This window comes from Nycticebus coucang, chromosome Y, assembly GCF_027406575.1.
Source record: "Nycticebus coucang isolate mNycCou1 chromosome Y, mNycCou1.pri, whole genome shotgun sequence".
NCBI lineage: Eukaryota > Metazoa > Chordata > Mammalia > Primates > Lorisidae > Nycticebus > Nycticebus coucang.
In genome coordinates, this window is record NC_069805.1 from 29,285,585 (window position 1) to 29,303,148 (window position 17,564).

The 17,564-nt window shown below is 40.2% G+C and overlaps 1 protein-coding gene across 1 annotated transcript in view; it reads right to left on the reverse strand.

The window, feature by feature from the left end:
* Positions 1-16,481: 16,481 nt before the first annotated feature.
* The window catches only part of LOC128578946 (band 4.1-like protein 2), a 32,601-nt gene continuing 31,518 nt past the window's right edge, over positions 16,482-17,564 (reverse strand). The window contains exon 10 of the mRNA XM_053581283.1: positions 16,482-17,303. Coding sequence (XP_053437258.1) covers positions 17,275-17,303 — 29 coding nt within the window. The 3' untranslated portion in view covers positions 16,482-17,274. The remainder of the gene's footprint in view (positions 17,304-17,564) is intronic.

The following is a 17,564-nucleotide window of genomic DNA, read 5'->3' on the forward strand; positions in this document are numbered from 1 at the left end:
TATTTTTATATATTTTCATATTAATTTATTTTTTTTTTGTTTGGGCCTGTGAAAATATACTACTTTATATGTGTGAATGTCATCACTTCTAATATGTAACTTCTTTATCAGATACATGGAGTTAGAGGAACAAAACATTATCAAAATTTTCCTGTATACATTGTACATATGTCATTCTCTTTAAACATTCACAATAGTAGTTAGGTAAACCTCAGTATGCTCTGTGTATAGATGAGAAAATTGAGTCTCCAAAGGTATTTCCCTTCCTGCAGGCTAATAAGTGTTAAGTACCATTTTCAGAACCAGGACATGACAAAGCAAACAAAGAAAATGATAGATAAGAAACGAGGAATAAGAGAGTGTATTGAATTAACATTTTTACACATGTAACACTTGCCATGCTTTCTAATTGCTGGACACTTGTCAGGTTTCTACTCAGCAGTGTATCCCATTTGTGGTTCAAGAGGCACTGGTCAGGAAAACGTGAGAAAACAGAGTAAGCTGTGGCTGGGAAGGAAATGGGGAGTCCCAGAGAGGCGCGCCCAGGACCCTGACTGGGCTTCAGACTGACTTGGGAGATACACTGTCCTTGACAGCCACTGCGTAGGTGGAGGTGTCGTACTACCTTGGAAATTTGGGGAAGCGTTCTCCTTTTTTATTTTTTAATCTCTGAAGTTAATCTGTAGTATGATGAGGTATAACCTGTGCCCTTGTCTCCTGTATACCTGCTAGTTAAATTAATTTTTGAGCCATCATGAGTATCAGAAAACAGATATTTCCTTTTGGGGCCTCTTGAGAAATCAGACCCAAAAAACCATGAGCCCTTTTGTCATCACATAGATGTCTCACAAGTACATTAAACCCAAAGTCCAAAATTGAATGTATTTTTAACCAATGGTTATCAATCTCTCTTTTTTGATTTTCTAATTGAAGATACTCATGGACTCAGTCACACAGGCCAGAAATCTGAATGGAAGAAGCCAGGGGAATGCCGTGTCACAGTGGTTGAGAGCATAGATTATGAAGTAAGTGGGTCAGTTGTCAGAGTTTAGATTTCAGCTCTTATATTAATAGCATGACTTTACGAAAGTTACTTTATCTTTTGAAGTCTCCGTTTTTCATCAATAAAATGGAGGCAACAGTCATAACTTTCTCATAGTACTATTATGCAGGCCCTGTGATACAGTCCAAAGAAAGTACTTAATACAGTGACACAAATTAATTATGGAGATGACCATGTGATTAATGATTCTTAAGTTTTTGCTCAACTATCCTTCACCCCAAAGATCATCAAATCTTGCATACTCTAACTCAATCCTTTCAGATCGTCGCTTCATGTCTATTACTTAGGCCCTAATTAATTTTTGCATAAGTATTGTTGTGTGGGCTCCTGTTCATTTACCTCCTACTTAACCTGCCTTTGTTTGTCCTTCTTACTGCCCCAGAAGCATAAATACACTTTTGTTCTCTTCTGCTTAAAGTTCTGTAGTAGTTTTTCTGTTATTTATAAACCCCAGACTTCTTTTTATGTCATAGCAAGTCTTGCATAATGTGGACCCTGACTATTTATCTTACAGCATCTTTGGTCTCCTGCTACTCACATCTCTTATTCCTATTCACTTCTTCACACCTTCACTTGTGCCATTACTTCTGCCCAAACAGCCCCACCAGTGTGTGTGATTTCCAAATTTATATTCGCTATTTCAGATCCCATGAAGAGCCTCCACTGCCTTTTTCTGCCATCCCTTAGGGGAGCTAGTTGCTTTGTCTTTGATGCCATTTGGGTCTTATCTAGACCTCTGTTATAGCACTGATTGTAGATTTTGTGATTATTATTTTTATTACCTACCTAGTGTAGTCCTCTGGAGGCCAGCATAGAGCACATTGCCAAGCAGAAACCTGAGCGGAAGCCTTGAGGAGCCAGGGGAATATAATGGTGACTTGCCAAAAGGGAGAGGAGAAGTACAAGTTAAGGGCCAAGCATGACTCATCCCTGGAGGTTCAGCTTTACAGGAGAGGAAGAGTCACTGGTAGCTGGCATGTTTTCCAACCACCTGGGGTAGGAGAAAGGGTCTTTAAGGCATTTGTTCTCCTTGTAAGATTATATAAATTTACCCCTGTTCTTTGATGTTTATTAGAGACATACTCTCACGGCTACTTTGGGTCATATTGTATGTGTTTTCTATTGCTGCCATACAAATTATCACAAACTTAGTAGGAGCTTAAAATAACACATTTGTTATCTTGCAGTGAAAGAATTAAAAAATCTGCCATAGGTGTCACTGGGCCAAATTCAGTGGTCAGCAGGACTGCATTCTGTACTGCAGGCTTTAGGGAAGGATCTATGGCCATGTGTTTGGGGGCTGTTAATGTAATTAGGGTTCTTTCAGTTGTAGAGCTGTGCGAGGCTGTCCCAGCTTCAGAGGCCTTCCAGACCCACTTGAATCCTTCCTGCCTTGTTGCTCGCACATCTCTTTGACCACAGCTTGTTTAAGGACTCATGAGATTAGATTCGACCCAGCCAAAAACTGTGTGTACAGTTCCTTTTGCCAAACAAGTTAACATATGCGCAGGTTCTAGAAATTAGGGCATCGTCATCTTTGGAGGAATTTTTCTGTCTGGCATACATAGGACCGCATTATTATCGGGCACCTGTTCCTTCTTGAATAAAAGTCCCTCTGGCTCTGGGAAGCGAGGTATCTCTTCTCAGTTTGAGTCTTTTGGATGCCTAGAAGAATTAGAAATAAACTTGCATTTCTAGTGTAGCAAAGATTTGGCATTGCTTGGGTGAGTTCCTCATGCCCCAGGAAAGCATTTACTTCCATAGTCCTTAGGACTTCATTTGACATTTGTTAGTATGATTTTCCCAAACCTCTGGGATAAAGGGCGTATATGCCCTATTAGCATGTGCTGTCTGGCATTATTTTTCCTTCTTCATCCTCTCCATCCCACGTGCCCTGTGGACATTGGCTTGCTTTATCACAAGCTCCAGACAGCCCTGCCATCTCTCCCTCTCAAGGCAGCCTTCTTACCTAGCAAGGCTCCCACAGTCCCTCTTCCACCCAGTCACTTTCCACCTCAGCTAGACAACTGGACTCTCAATTCCTATTTCATTCTAATACATTTTCCCTCACTTGCCACACTCCCTTTTCCTATTCTTTGAATTTGACTGTCAGTTAGTGATCACAATCTGCCTTGATTCCCAAACCTATTAAATACATGCCATCAACTCCTCCTTATAAGTTTATTTCTTACCCAAGATACTCTCCAGGATCCCAAAACATCTTCTTGTCAGAATCAATGTTCTTTCATCCAGAAGTAACTATCTTCCCTTCTGTGCTTAGCTGCTTTCTTCTTAAAACTCTCTATTCTATTGACCCCATTATTTTTTTATGTGTTTTTTAAATTCTCATCATTTTTTTACTTTTTTGCCTCACAAAGAGTTTCTTTTAGATTCACTTTCACTGATTTTTCTTTCTATACAATCCTAGAAGAGATCGTTTCTCAGCTAACATCCTGTATTACAATCATGGAGTGCCTACTACTTCCTAAGTAACTATCACATTAAATTAAGGTCCTAAAATGTGTTATCTTCTTTTGAAGTATACATTTCCATAAGCTGCTGCCTTCTTTAGTTTTTGCAAATCTATCTTTTTTTTATTGTTGGAAATTCATTGAGGGTAGAAAAAACCAGGTTACATTGATTGCTGTGTCGGATAAAGAACCTCCCATAATAGTGTTCCACCCCCAAAAGGTGTACCACCCCCAACCCCTCCCTCCTTCCCTTTCTCTGCTCTCCCCATCCCCCACCCCCACCCTGTGCTAAGTCATTTATTATTCTCATATCAGAATTGAGTACATAGGATTCTTGTTTCTCCATTCTTGTGATGCTTTGCTAAGAATAATGTGTTTAACTTCCATCCAGTTTAATACAAAAGATGTAAAGTCTCCATCTTTTTTAATGGCTGAATAGTATTCCATGGTATACATATACCACCGCTTGTTAATACATTCCTGGATTGGTGGGCATTTAGGCTGTTTCCACATCTCTGTAATTATAAATTGACCTGCTATAAACAGTGTGGCGTATGTGTCCTTATTGTAAAAGGATTTTTATTTCTTCTGGGTAGATGCCCAGTAATGGGATTGTAGGAGCAAATGGGATGTCTAGTTTGAGTTCTTTGAGGTTTCTTCATACTTCCTTCCACAAAGGTTGTACTACTTTGCAGTCCCACCAGCAGTGTAAAAGTGTTCCTTTCTCTCTACATCTGCGCCAGCCCTCTGCAGTTTTGAGACTTTGTGATGTGGGCCATTCTCACTGGGGTTAGATGGTATCTCAGGGTGGTTTTGATTTGCATTTCTGTAATAATTAGGGATGATGAGCATTTTCTCATGTTTGTTAGCCATTCGTCTGTCTTCATTAGAGAAGGTTCTATTCATCTCTCTTACAAATCTATCATTAAACAAACAAGCTGAACTGATGTCTTCTACAGCTTTGTAGAACCAGATACTGAGAGATGCGAATAACTCAGGTTGGATGAGTTGTTGAGCTACTAAGTGTGGTCTCAGTTACAAACAGGTGTGACTTATCCTAGCAGTAGCAATTTTAATCTTGGAGTATACACCTAAATTTACATTTTTATCTCATTTTGTCTAGGTTAGGTAAAATGTCATACTGTTACTCTCATTTGAATGCGAAACGAGTAAAGCTTCTTGCTCTAACTAGTGAAGGCAAGATAAACAATAGCTATCCTGTAAGAGAAAGTCTTGTTCACTGCCTCAGATAAGCTTTAGGGACTCAGTTCTACAAGTAAGCCACAGATTATTCCTTTTCTTTTTGCCACGAACATCTACCACTCATGTTACAAATCAGTGCTAGTAGCATAGCATGGTGTTCTTGCCCCCTTTACACTACGTGAATCATTGCAATCAATTTGATTTGCATTCATAAGAGCCATGGTTTGCTGTAAAACATAACATTGGAAAAATAAAAAGAATTTAAAAGGCACACACAAAAGGAATGCATTTCAAGATTATGTCTTAATTGCCCTGATTTGATTTTTTAAAAAATCCTAATAAAAGGTTCTGTCTTAAATGTAGCATTTGCTGACATTTATAAATGATAATTTCTCTGCTAATTGTTCCATTCATTACAAGTAGCAATTCTAAATTTTATTAGTGTCAATACCTTCATTTGTAAGTTATCCTGAAGATGTGGCCATTCTTCTAAGTGAAGTTTCATAAGAATGGAAAAAGGAAACCCACATGCACTCACTATTTAACTGGAACTAATCAGGCAACACCCATGTGCACATTTGCTAGTAAAATGCAATGGAAAGCAAGCAGGTGGCAAGGGCCAGGGGGAACAATGAACTTACATCTCACGGACACAATACATACTGTCTGGGTGATGGGCACACTTACAACTTTGACTCAAATTGTGCAAAGGCAACTCATGTAACCAAAACATTTGTACGAAAATATTCTGAAATTTAAAAATATAAAACCAGCAAAAATAAAATAACCCAATATTTTGCAGCCTTCTAGTCATTAAGAGGATTTTATTTATTATAGAAATGTATAATATTACGAAAATAAATATAGGAAGGAGGTTTGATTTTCAGTTTCCCTTTTAGATATCAGGAGAAAATTACTGTAGTTTCTTACTATCGGGCAGGGAGATGCAGAAGCCAGCTCATCTCAGTTGAAAAGAGCCAATGGAGAGGAAGTCTCCCCATTCCACATTCAGAGATGTCACATTGGTGGCCACAAATGGGCCACGCTCTAAGTATCCCCACTGTGGAAATCAGCAAATGAGGACTTTTCTCCCCAGAGAGCTGGTTTTAGCCTTAGTCAACATATGGCTGGTGTGGTGTATCCTATACACACAGCTTCCATATCAATGCAGTAGCTGTGAGCTCTGAGGAGCCAAGTGGACTAATGTTTTTGTCACTGCTGCTGCTATTGTGTGTATGTTTTACAGTTGACTAGGGACTTACTCATTTTTGCAGTAATATTGTCACTGTAAACTGTGAGTCCTTTTTTAGTGGTAGGATTGAGGAACCACAAATAGTTACTGTAATAAATGGACTCTCAGCCACAATTTTCAAGGAGGCCCCATGAACTACATCTGATTAAAGTTGCCCCAGTGACTTTATTTTTTTTATTTTTATTTTTTTGAGACAGAGTTTCACTCTGTTAGCCTGGGTAGACTGCCAGGCAGTCACATCAACCTCAAACTCTTGGGCTTAAGTATCTTCCTGAGTAGTTGGGAGGATCTACAGCCACCCACCACAATGCCCAGTCTGTTTTTCTTTTTTTAGTAGAGACAGGGTCTTGCTCTTGCTTAGGCTGGTCTTGACTCCTGAGCTCAAGCAATCTACCCACCTTGGACTGCCAGAGTACTAGGATTAGAGGTGTGAGCCACCGTGCCTGTTAGCCTAATGTCCCTGAACAAACAACTCTGAGAGAAAAATGAAATTGTCTTGTGGGACATTCAGATAGAGTTTTAAAAGAATATTGAAAACAATGGCAGCAATAAAAGTGAAGCTGAACAGTGGGATAAGGAGTCAGCATTATTTCCAATGATAATCAAATTATTTGAAATGTTAAATGGCAAAGTTATTCAGGTTAGGGGGAGAATAATCAACATACACACTTCTGAGTCTTTCAGCAAAATAATACAGTGAAGAAGACAATTCTGTTCCTTCTACTTTTCCTCCAATGCCTCATTCCAGCGTTCATCAAATTATGGGTATCTACTAGTTTAACAGAAGCAGAAAGCTTTAGAATAGTTTTTCTCAACCTGTGGGTCGTGATCCACAGGAACTGTATTAAAGGGTTGCAGCATTAGGAAGGTTGAGAACCACTGGTTTAGAAGTTTTTGTTACATACATTTAACCTAAAATATGGTCTCAGATAACATAAATTTTATTAACCTCGATATGGAGTCCAAATAGAGGTTGCCTCGATGGCTTTCACAGTTCAAATTAGCACATTGGAAGTTTTTCAAAGTAATTGATAAAAAAATTCAGAGAAATTTGCATTAATAGACTAAGTCTACTTAATGTTTTTAAGAAAAAATTTTGAATAAATCTAAAGCAGATGTCTTTTATGTAGTTTTTCATTTGGGAACATAGGTGAATCTTGGTCACCTTTTTTGCAACTTTAAGTTAAACTAGATTAACTAGACTAAAAAAGGCTGGGCAAACTACCATCAGAAGGCTGAATCTGACCCACTTTCTGATTTATATGCCCCTGAATTAAGAATGATTTTACATTTTTAAATGATTGATAAAAATCAAAAGAAAAATATTTTGTGATTTGTGAAAATTACAGGAAATTCAAATTTCCATAAATAAAAGTTATATTGAAACACAGTCTCAACCATTCTTTTACACATCTATAGCTATTTTCATGCTACTAAAGCAAAATTGGGTAGTTACCACAAATATTATATGGTCTGTGAAGGCTAAAATATTTACTATCTTTCCCTTTCAAGAAGAGGAGCAAACACACTTCTTTATTGATGTTTTAATTCCATTCCTTTTAACTTGAATGAAATTCAAGATCAACAGTTTTCTTAAGGATATCAAATAACTGCATAAATTAATTATGAAACGTGCAAACAAGGAAGTAAGTGACGCCCATGCAGTCAGCTCAGCTCAGACAGATCACATGTTCACATTGCCCCTTTTCTCTCAGTGTCTGCAGCCAAAGACTCTGGAGCAGCTGGGGATCTTCTGCTCCTCCCGCCACAGCACAGAGGATAAAAGCACAATGCTCTGGAACTATTAAAAAGAGGTTAATAAAGATATGCACAGAACAGAAAATAAAGAAGATACTTCAAAATTTTCTCTTTTTTCTTTGTGTGCTAAAAACATAATTTTTCAAGTGTATACTTCTAAAATGTGCCCAAGTTTTATGCACTCTGTCTGACATTGCTTCATTTTCTAATTCTGAGAGGCTCAAATGACTAGAATATCTGAACCTCCTAGGGCCTGGCTGTAGTTTTGGGTGCCCCTGTCACAGTGGAAATATGCATATGCCCTAATGTCATTTGTTCTGGTTATATGCAAATGTAGGTAACTAACTAGGGGAAAAGAAAATAATTATTATATCTCCAAATTAAGGGTAGTGGGCAGCACCTGTGGTTCAGTGGGCAGAGTGCTGGCCCCATATACCGAGGGTGGTGGGTTCCAACCCAGCTCCAGCCAGCTAAAACAGCAGTGACAATTGCAACAAAAAATAGCTGGGCATTGTGGCGGTGTCGTAGTACCAGCTACTCGGGAGGCTGAGGCAGGAGAATCACCTAAGCCCAAGAGTTAGAGGTTTCTGTGAGCTGTGATGCCACAGCCCTCTACCCAGGGTAATGAAGTGAGACTCTGTCTCAAAAAACAACAAACAAACAAACAAAAAAACCCAACAAATTAAAGGTAGCCAAATATAGACAAAGGTAGATTTTGAAAACTCATACACTATTACTTAATGTGGTTTCGGAAAACTCGAGATTGCTTAGGTTTTCACAAGTATGGGGTCAGAAAAAGAAGGAAACTAACTTCCCAATTTTAACAAGCAAGATTTACTTGGGGTTATCTGTCCCAAACCCAGAAGATGTTGAGGTCTTCAGAGCATTGATTTTCAACTGGTGGGCACAGTGGTCGAGTAGGATCTTAGGTGCGTTGTGAAAATTTTTAATGATCTTTAAATTATTTTCAATAGAAGTTCAAAGCACGGTGTATTCTTTTTTTTTTAATCTTTTTATTTTTTCAACACAATTTAAGTGTGCTATATGAGTTTAGCTATAGATTCTAGTGTACTGTGTCTTAAAAAGGTTGAAAAGCACTGCTTTCAAGGTTCAGGGGAAGGTGAACATGCAAAGTACAAAGAACCAGAGAAGGAGCTTTGATCTTGGGTTGGGGCAGTATTCATTTTCAACAGTAGAAAAATTCTGGTATATCACTAAAACAATTCAAGGTTAATTATCATTGTATCATTTTATCCTGATAGCATGCCTGATAGGGGAGAATGTGGTAACCCTTACTGCAGCAGAGAAAAATGTGGTAATTCTGAAATGACTTCCTAAAATGCATGAAAGAAATAACGGATATGGCCAGATGTAAGACCAAGTCTTCTGACTTTAGAGTCATATCTTTTAGAACTATTCTTCCAAAAAATAATACCTAGAATTCAAAAAAGTAGGAATGCCTTTAGGACTTTAGATCATCTCATTTAAAGGACATATTATTTGGCCTATCAAAATCTAGAATAGAGATGTACTTTCTCTTACCTTCTGGAAAAATCTCTTCTCCTCATGTTTAACATGGAATGCATTAGGAATTCAATGAATGTGCTCTTTTTAATAAACATATGTGCTACTACAGTAGTGGCAGGGGGATACTTGTTTCAAAAACTAGTAATGAAAAGATAAAAATATAAACAATATTTTAAAACTGGCATGATTTCCTTCTGTTTTCTTTTGTGTGTATGTTTCAGTGGTTTGGCATTTTTTCTTTTGTATTAGATTTGAAAATTGCAAAATTACTGTACATCTGTTTGCAATCTCATTTTGAAGTTTATTCCATTTGTAAGCCACCCCTAAAGAATAATTCTTACTTTGTTTCTTCAGGATATTGTGTGTGTAGGACTAGGTATATATAATCCTCTTCTCTAATATTACCAAGTGATAAAGAATAGTATTTGGGGGCGGCACCTGTGGCTCAAAGAGTAGGGTGCCGACCCCATATGCTGGAGGTGGTAGGTTCAAACCTGACCCTGGCCAAAAACGGTTTTGCAAAACTGAAGCGTGAAATAGTAGTAGCTCTCTTCTTGGTACTCAAGACATCCTGATTTGATGATTTCATTTTAGAAACTTTACTGGAAAAGGGTCTGAATTTACACAGCAAGCTTAATTTCTTTCTCGAGAATAGGCCCTAAAATGCTGTGGAATTTTATTGATTTACTCTGAGAATCACTGCACTGCCCTTCAGGAAATCTGAGCTGAATTGAGAGGACACAGTGCGGTTGCTTTGTCAGACTTAGAGCTGTTTGTCTCACAACATTACACATTACAGTATATATCGAGACTGCAGATACAGTTTGCTTGTCAAAAATACAGCTTTTATATTTAAGTCATTTTAATGGCAAGCTAGCATAAAAACTGATGATGAGATCTTCTGATGTAGATTTTAATGTGACAGGTTTATACTTTGCTTGGCATCCAAAATTTGATTCCTTACACAGACAGCCCTTGAGAGAGTGTTATTTGGTTATCCAAATGAGTGCTCATACGTTTTCAAGAAATCTTATTAAAAAACCCTGTTCCATGCAGTGTGCCGTATCCCATACTCCTAACTTCCTTTAGCTTGGATACTTCCCTCTAACGTTTCCAAATTGCATAGTTTCCCTGCTCCCCTGGTTTGGGCCTGTTAGAGAGACTGAGTCTACTTAGAGGTCACAGCTTCTGATGTGGGCTTGGCCTTCCCACGGGGATGGATAGACACTTGACAGGCCCATGTCTTCACTTCCCTACTCACTGGTGAGGATTTCAGAATTGATGTGAAAATAACTGAACTTTGGCACTGATAATATGATTTTTAAGAGAGTTTATGTGAGAATAAAGAAAATGTAATATCCCAAAGTTATAGGTCAGCTTGGTCAAGCTGATTTCAGATAGCCAAATTTTATTAAAAAAAACAAAACAAAGAAAAGCATAGCGGGCTAGAGACACCAAAGAGGGACTCTTTGCACTTTATGCGAACAGCTGTTAGGCTGTGCTTTCTGCTGGGGACACCCGCAACCCCACAGCTCACATGCTCCCTCCAGGAAGTCCCCTCTGAGTCCTCAGCACATCTGGCTCCACCTCCCTTCCTGGCTCCACCCCAAGCTCAGTGCTGCCTCTTGGCTGCTTGTTACTCAAGCTTTTCAGCACCTGGCAGGGATTTGGCACACAGCTCTGCCTAAAGCTTGGTGAATCCGGACCCTGGGGCCAGACAGGGAGCCTCAAGAGAAATCAGATGTATTCTGAGAACCACCCCTTGAAGGCTACCACACATCCTGAATTCCAAATGCTGAGGGCCTGGGGACCTGCATTTTGTCTCTCCTATTCGATGGTTCTTATTATCAGGCACTGGGGAAATGCAGGGTAAAGGACACACACCCAGGACCTTCTGCTACTGGACCTCTCAGCAGCAAAATCTCTAAGGGGACAAGAGGACTGGGCCATCCTCCACTACTGAAACTTCCAGGATTCCTCAGAGCTCCTTGTTAGCCCCCTGGGCTACTTCAAACCCTTAGACCCTTACTGCTTGCGGGTTTACTTCTGATTTTTGTTCTCTGGCCATCTGTCAGTTAAATATTTATTCAAAAATAAAGAGAAATGCATGCCAAATATTTAACAAGTCCCAGGATATAGTTGTAGGGTGGCTGTACCTTCTTAAGCACAGAGCCGGTAGAAGAACACATGATTTATTCTTCCATACAGAAGAAAGGGTGGAGTGACTGTCCAGGCCTCAAATCCCACTGCAAGATGGCCATTCAATAAAAGCTCAGAATTTTCTTTATTCATTGGCCTTATTTTTTATTTTTGAAAATTAATACATCCACGGGGTGGGTTATCAATAGCTCTTCTCCTTAACCACTGCTCCAAAAATGTCTCTGAACAGAGAATGATTTCACAGCCACAGCTAGATTACTGAGTGAGGCCCAGGGTGATGAAGAGAAAGGGAGCAGGCAGAAGTGTCTTTATTGGCTGCCGCAGGGACCATGGGAACTAGGGAGGGAGACCGGAAAAGCCTTGGGCTGGAGGCACCAGGTGTTTGTGCCCAGAATGAGTGTTGCTCCTGCAAAAACAGTTCCTCCCTGAATGGGGGAGGCTGAGCCCTTGCCAAGGGGGTGCCGGTAGGCCCGTGCTTGTGAAGTGGCTGTAGAAGGCAGTCTCAGCAGGAAAGCCAAGGGCAGGTATATGTCCACTGGTAACAATCTGCAGACTTGATTGGCTTGACTAACCCAGAGGCTCTGAAAGCTTGAAATTGGTGGTTGATATTTAGAACTCCAGGGATTTCACATAAAAATATGTTTCTGGCTTCTTGGGAAATTTCAAAAGGGTTTGGGCCCTCAAGCTGTTTGGCTGACGAGCCATGGTCAGCCAGAGCTGCTGGCCTTGTGACAAAAAGGGCCTTTCTCTGGCTGCCCAGTTCACCCCAGACCATGTCAGGAATCGGAGTTACATGCTATATGCTTTGCTGGGTGGGCTTCCTACCACCTGAGCATCTGGTCTTTCTTCACCCACTGGGAAAGACTCAGACTAAGGGGAGGCAGGGAAAGCCAAAGAACATGGGACAAGGCTGGGGTTGATGCTGTCAGGTGGAGTAAGGGAAACACTCACAGGTCTGGAGGCTCATGTGACCATCCTGCCTCTGCTCTGTTATGCCAGGAACAAGAGGGGAGAAGGTGTAGACCCATCTGTAGACTCAGCTGTCCCTCAATAGGCCCATTTGACAAATGTCTTTTTACAATCCTTACAGATCCCTAGCCTGCTGGAGGGGGGCTCTCCACCCCATCCCAGCTGTGCAAACCCCAAGGCAACCTTAGTAGATCTGGGACAAATAGGCCTGTATCCTTTATGGACAGGCAACATCTTCTTTAATGAAATGAGTGCCCAGGAGGGTCATTACTTGGTTTTTCTGAAGAAAAGGAACCCAGAAAGGTCCTGATTCACCAAGCTTTAGGCAGATCTGTGTGCTAGGTTTCTGCCAGGTGCTGAGAAGCTTGAGTAACAAGCAGCCAAGAGGCAGCAGTGAGCTTGGGGTGGAGCCAGCAAGGGATGTGGAGCCGGATGTGCTGAGGACTCAGAGAGGACATCCTGGAGGGAGCATGTGAGCTGTGGAGATGCAGGTGTCCCCAGCAGAAAGCACAGCCTAACAGCTGTTAGCATAAAGTGCAAAGAGTACCTCTTTGGTGTCTCTAGCCCGCTATTCTTTTCTTTCATTTAATAAATTTTTTATTTCAAATTAATATGAGGGCACAAATTTTTAAGTTATTTTGTTCTCACTTCCAAAGTAAAGTTCAAGATGTAGAGGAACGCCACACCAAGGGGGCTTGCTAAACACTCTATCATTCTGCACTTAGGTGGTATCCACCAAATACCTTCTCTCTTCCCATCAACTGCCCTTCCCACATCCCCCTCCCATTTCCTTCCTCACCTCTCCCCCTTTCTAGACTATATTTTTCTTTTGTCATTTTTATAAGGATGTAATTGTTTATATATTGGTTTCATATTGGTATTGAGTACATAGGACTTATTTTTTTGAGATACTTTACTAAGAAGAATGTATCTCCATCCAGGTAAACATAAAAGATGTTAAGTCTCTATCTTTTTATGGCTGAATAGTATTCCATGGTATGCATATACCACAATTTGTTAATCTGTTCATGGGTTGATGAGTGTGTGGGTTGCTTCCATGACTTGGCAATGATGAATTGAGTTTCAGTAAACACTCTGGTGAAAATGTCTTTGTGGTAAAATGATTTCGTAGATGCCTAATAAGGGGATTGTGAGATCAATGTGAACCTCCATAGAGTTTATATTAGTTTGCAATCATACCAGCACTGCAAAAGTGTTTCCTTTTCTCCACATCCACACCAGCATCTGCAGTTTTGACAGTTTGTGATGCAGGCTAATTTTACTGGAGTTAGGTAATATCTCACCTGAGTGGTTTTGATTTGTATTTCTCTTATGATTAAAGACGATGAGCATTTCTTCATGTGTTTGTTGGCTATTCATCTGTCTTCTTTAGAGAAGTTTCTGTTCAAGTCTCTTGACCACATAGAAGTGGGGTTGTTTGCTCTTTTTTGTGGTGTTTAATTTGAGTTCTCTGTAAATTCTAGTTATCAGGATTTTGTCAGATTCATCACAGGAGAAATTTCCTTCCATTCCTAAGGCTATCTGTTTGCTTTGTTTGTGGTACCCTTGGCTAAACTTTTAGCATGATTAAATCCCATTTATTTATCTGTAGTGTTGCTAGATTTGCCATGGGTATATTCCTCATATAGTTTTTCCCAAGGCCAATATCTTGAAGTGTCTTTTGCTCAAACTCTCTTCTAGAATTTCTATTGTTTTATGTCTTAAATTTAAATCTTTTATCCAGTAAGAATCAATCTTTTTCAGTGGTGAGTAGTGCAGGTCCAGTTTCAGTCTTTTACATGTGGCTGACACGTTCTCCCAGCATCATTGGTTAAACAAGAATTATTTTTCCTAGTGGGTCCTTTTGTTAGGCTTATCAAGATCATATGTCTGTATGTGGCTGGGTTCCTCTCTAGATTCTCTAATCTATTCCATAGATATGAAGGCCTCTTCCTTGCAGGTTTCCTTGGAGTTAAATGGTTTCCTTGATCTTCTATCTCATATTGTCATCATTAGGATTCAGAAAAGCCAGCCTGTTGTCTGGTTTAGGAGGCTGGAGACTCCTGCAAACTTTTCTCATTTGATGGCTCCTAATTACTCAGGAGCAGAAGTGGCTAAGTCTTCAAGGTCTCTTTCCATCCTGTAGTCGCTGGGTACCCCCCCTTCCCTGATGGCATTTCCACTGTGTGAGAAAGAATAGACCCTGGGAATCCACAGTGGTGTCAGCCTAGCCAATATGGACTCTGAGAGTCATTAACTGTGTCCTAGAGGAGGCTTTCCTGAAGATGGGGTCACTCCACTGTGTCTTCTGTAAGTGATTTGTTCATAATTGACCGTGAAAAGAAAAGGGAAAATGGCAGGGCAGTCCCAGAAAAGTAGAGTGGTGGTAAGAGAAAGGAGCCTGTGTGGCCTTTTGTGGCCTGCTGAGAAAACCAGGAGGAAGGAGCTTGAGGACCACCCAATGCAGAAAAGCCACATCTTCAAATCCCCAAGCCATGGGTCTCACCTACTCCTAACCTGGGCAGTCAGGGGATCAAATAATAATTGGAACTCTTAGAACACTCCCAAGTTTTGGGGTTGCCCATTATCCCACCATGAACTGAGGACTGGAGGCACAGGTGTGTTTCCCCAGTTTAGGAGGATGTATCGAGTGATTATAAGATGTACTGAGAGTTGCAGAGACAAGTGGCTTTTAGTTCCATCTTTTCTCCCTTATTTGTAAAATACTAATTACATTACATCATGTCTTTTGGTTACTGAAACTTATTTGGAGTAGTCTATCTGATCCTTCCCATCTCAGGAGGGCAAGTCAGTCCTTCCCACTGACTTTTGAGAATTGAGAGATTTCACTTAAAGCAGAAAAATAGGCCCTTCAGCCAGGAAATTGTGAGTCTGTGATTCTGTGGGCAAGGAGGACTCCACAGAGCTGAGTATTCCAAAGATAGGCTTCCACCCAGGCCATGCAAACACTGGGCTGCTAATAATGCAATGATAAGACCCTGCAACTTCTTTTCATTCTTTATTTTCTCCCATTTTTGAAAAATCTGAAACATATTCCTGACTTGCAAAAGAGTAGGTGAAAGAAAATTTAAGTGAAATAAATTACACATTGCCACATTCCCACATAAAGGTTGTGAGAAGCCAGTGAAATCCACACTTCGATGAATTTCAGCTCTTGCTATGCCAGGAGCCTTTTGCCATGTACAGGACAGGGCATCAAATGGGTGTTTTGCCGTCCTCATCCACCATGAGGAGGTGTTTGTCCTTGAATGCTGAATTAGCAGCCAATATCATGGCCATAGCCACAGATAAAAGGTGTTGGTCTGTTGTACCTGGCCTCTGTTTCTGAGAAATATGCAAGCATTAGTACCTTTGACAGATGAGAAAACTGAAGTCTTGGCAATTAGGAGCTTGCTCAAGAGCATGCAGCTGTTAAGTGCTGGAATTGGATCTGTCTCCCAAGCTGAGAACCAGGTGCTCTCCTTGCTCCTGGGAATCCACAATGGTGGCAGCCTAGCCAGTTCAATCATTTGAATCTGTTTGAAGTAATTTGGGGCTTCAAGGTAATGCTGGACATGAAATTAACCTGTTGTTTTGAGATGTTTATCCATGACGCATCGTATGCTGAAAACTTGTCTGTGTTTGCAGAGAGAGGAGATATGATAGACCTTACCCAGCCAAAAAAAGCCTTTTATGTGTGTGTTTTTGGAGGGATGCTCATTTCCCTTTACCCATTCCAGTTTTGTAAACGTCTTTGATAATGGTGAGGGGGAGGAGTTTAGAGAGTTTAACTATTTGGGTAAAATTTCTGAATGGTTGTGGTCATTGCTAGAACAATATGGCTGTCTGATAGGAAATAAAAGAAGGACAGCATGGGCCTTGGTCAGGTACATGGATACACTTGTGTGTTTGGAGTGACCATCATTGACAAGGATCAGATTTCCTGAGGCTGCATCCCTGTGCATCATGCAGAAGAGTGTGTGCAAAAGCTCTTAGCAAGTGAGACAGCCGGGTGCTAATAGTGATGGTGAAAGGAAAAAGAAATAGAAAACAAAAAAAAAAGGCTGACATGCTTTTTTATTCAGGGCTTCAAGGAACAGAATTGGGTTTTATTTCTAGATACTAGAAAGTGAAAATTTCAGTGTGGCTTTTTGTTTCGCATGTATTTAAAAAATAAAATAAACTACTGGTTGTTTGAAAGCAAATGAGGCTCCCTCTTTCCTTCCTGAAACATCTCCCCATCCACAATTTTAGCCAAACAGTGTGTGTAAACAGTGTCTTAATTGACTTCAGGTTAAGGAAGTCTGGAAAACAAGTTAAAATTTATAATACCATAATGGACATCCTTGAGACCTCTTCACTAATCCAACTACAGGGATTTATTTACCAACCACAAACTGGGTGCAGAATGTTTGCTACATATTCAGTGGGTGGAAACAAATAGCAGAAAGATTGGACTAGTGTGCTAGAGGACTACATTTGGGGAGAAAAGATTCTCCCTGCAAAGCAGAGGGCCTGTCCCAGATGATCAACAGATGGTCCCAGATGATCAACCCTCACAATGAAGTTGGTAATGGAGGCTCATTTAGATCTCTTTCATGTCTAATCTCTCTCTGTGTTTAGCGTTGTGTCTATTTTGAGATTCAGAAAAGAAATATTTGAATTTGCAAAGTAAATTGTCTTTTGATTGTTTATTAATGATCATGTACATTTTTCTGTTTGATCCCTTGGAGCTAAATCTAGGCCTTTCGGTTTCACCTGTAAAGCGGGATCATGGGCTTCTTTTGTAGTTCAGAGAGGCGGCATCTGGAGCCACAATGCCTGGTTTCAAACAACAGCTGCCCCAGTTCCTGCTTCACCTGGCACATTACTCACTGTCGTTCCTCCTCAGTTTTTGCACCTGAAAAAGGGGAGGATCATAATAATGGGACTTACCTTTAGGATGGTGTGAGGGCTGAATGACACACAATCTCTCATCCCATTCTTAAAACAAACAGATAGTATCTGATTAAAAATAATCTCCCACCCATGAATGATTTTTTCCCCCTTTTGGTAATGTTGTATCTTCTTTCCTTTTCATTTTAGTAAATCATTTTAAAGGATTTCCATAGCTTGACTGAATATACTGGCTGGCTACTAGGAGTTTTATGACCTGGGGGTG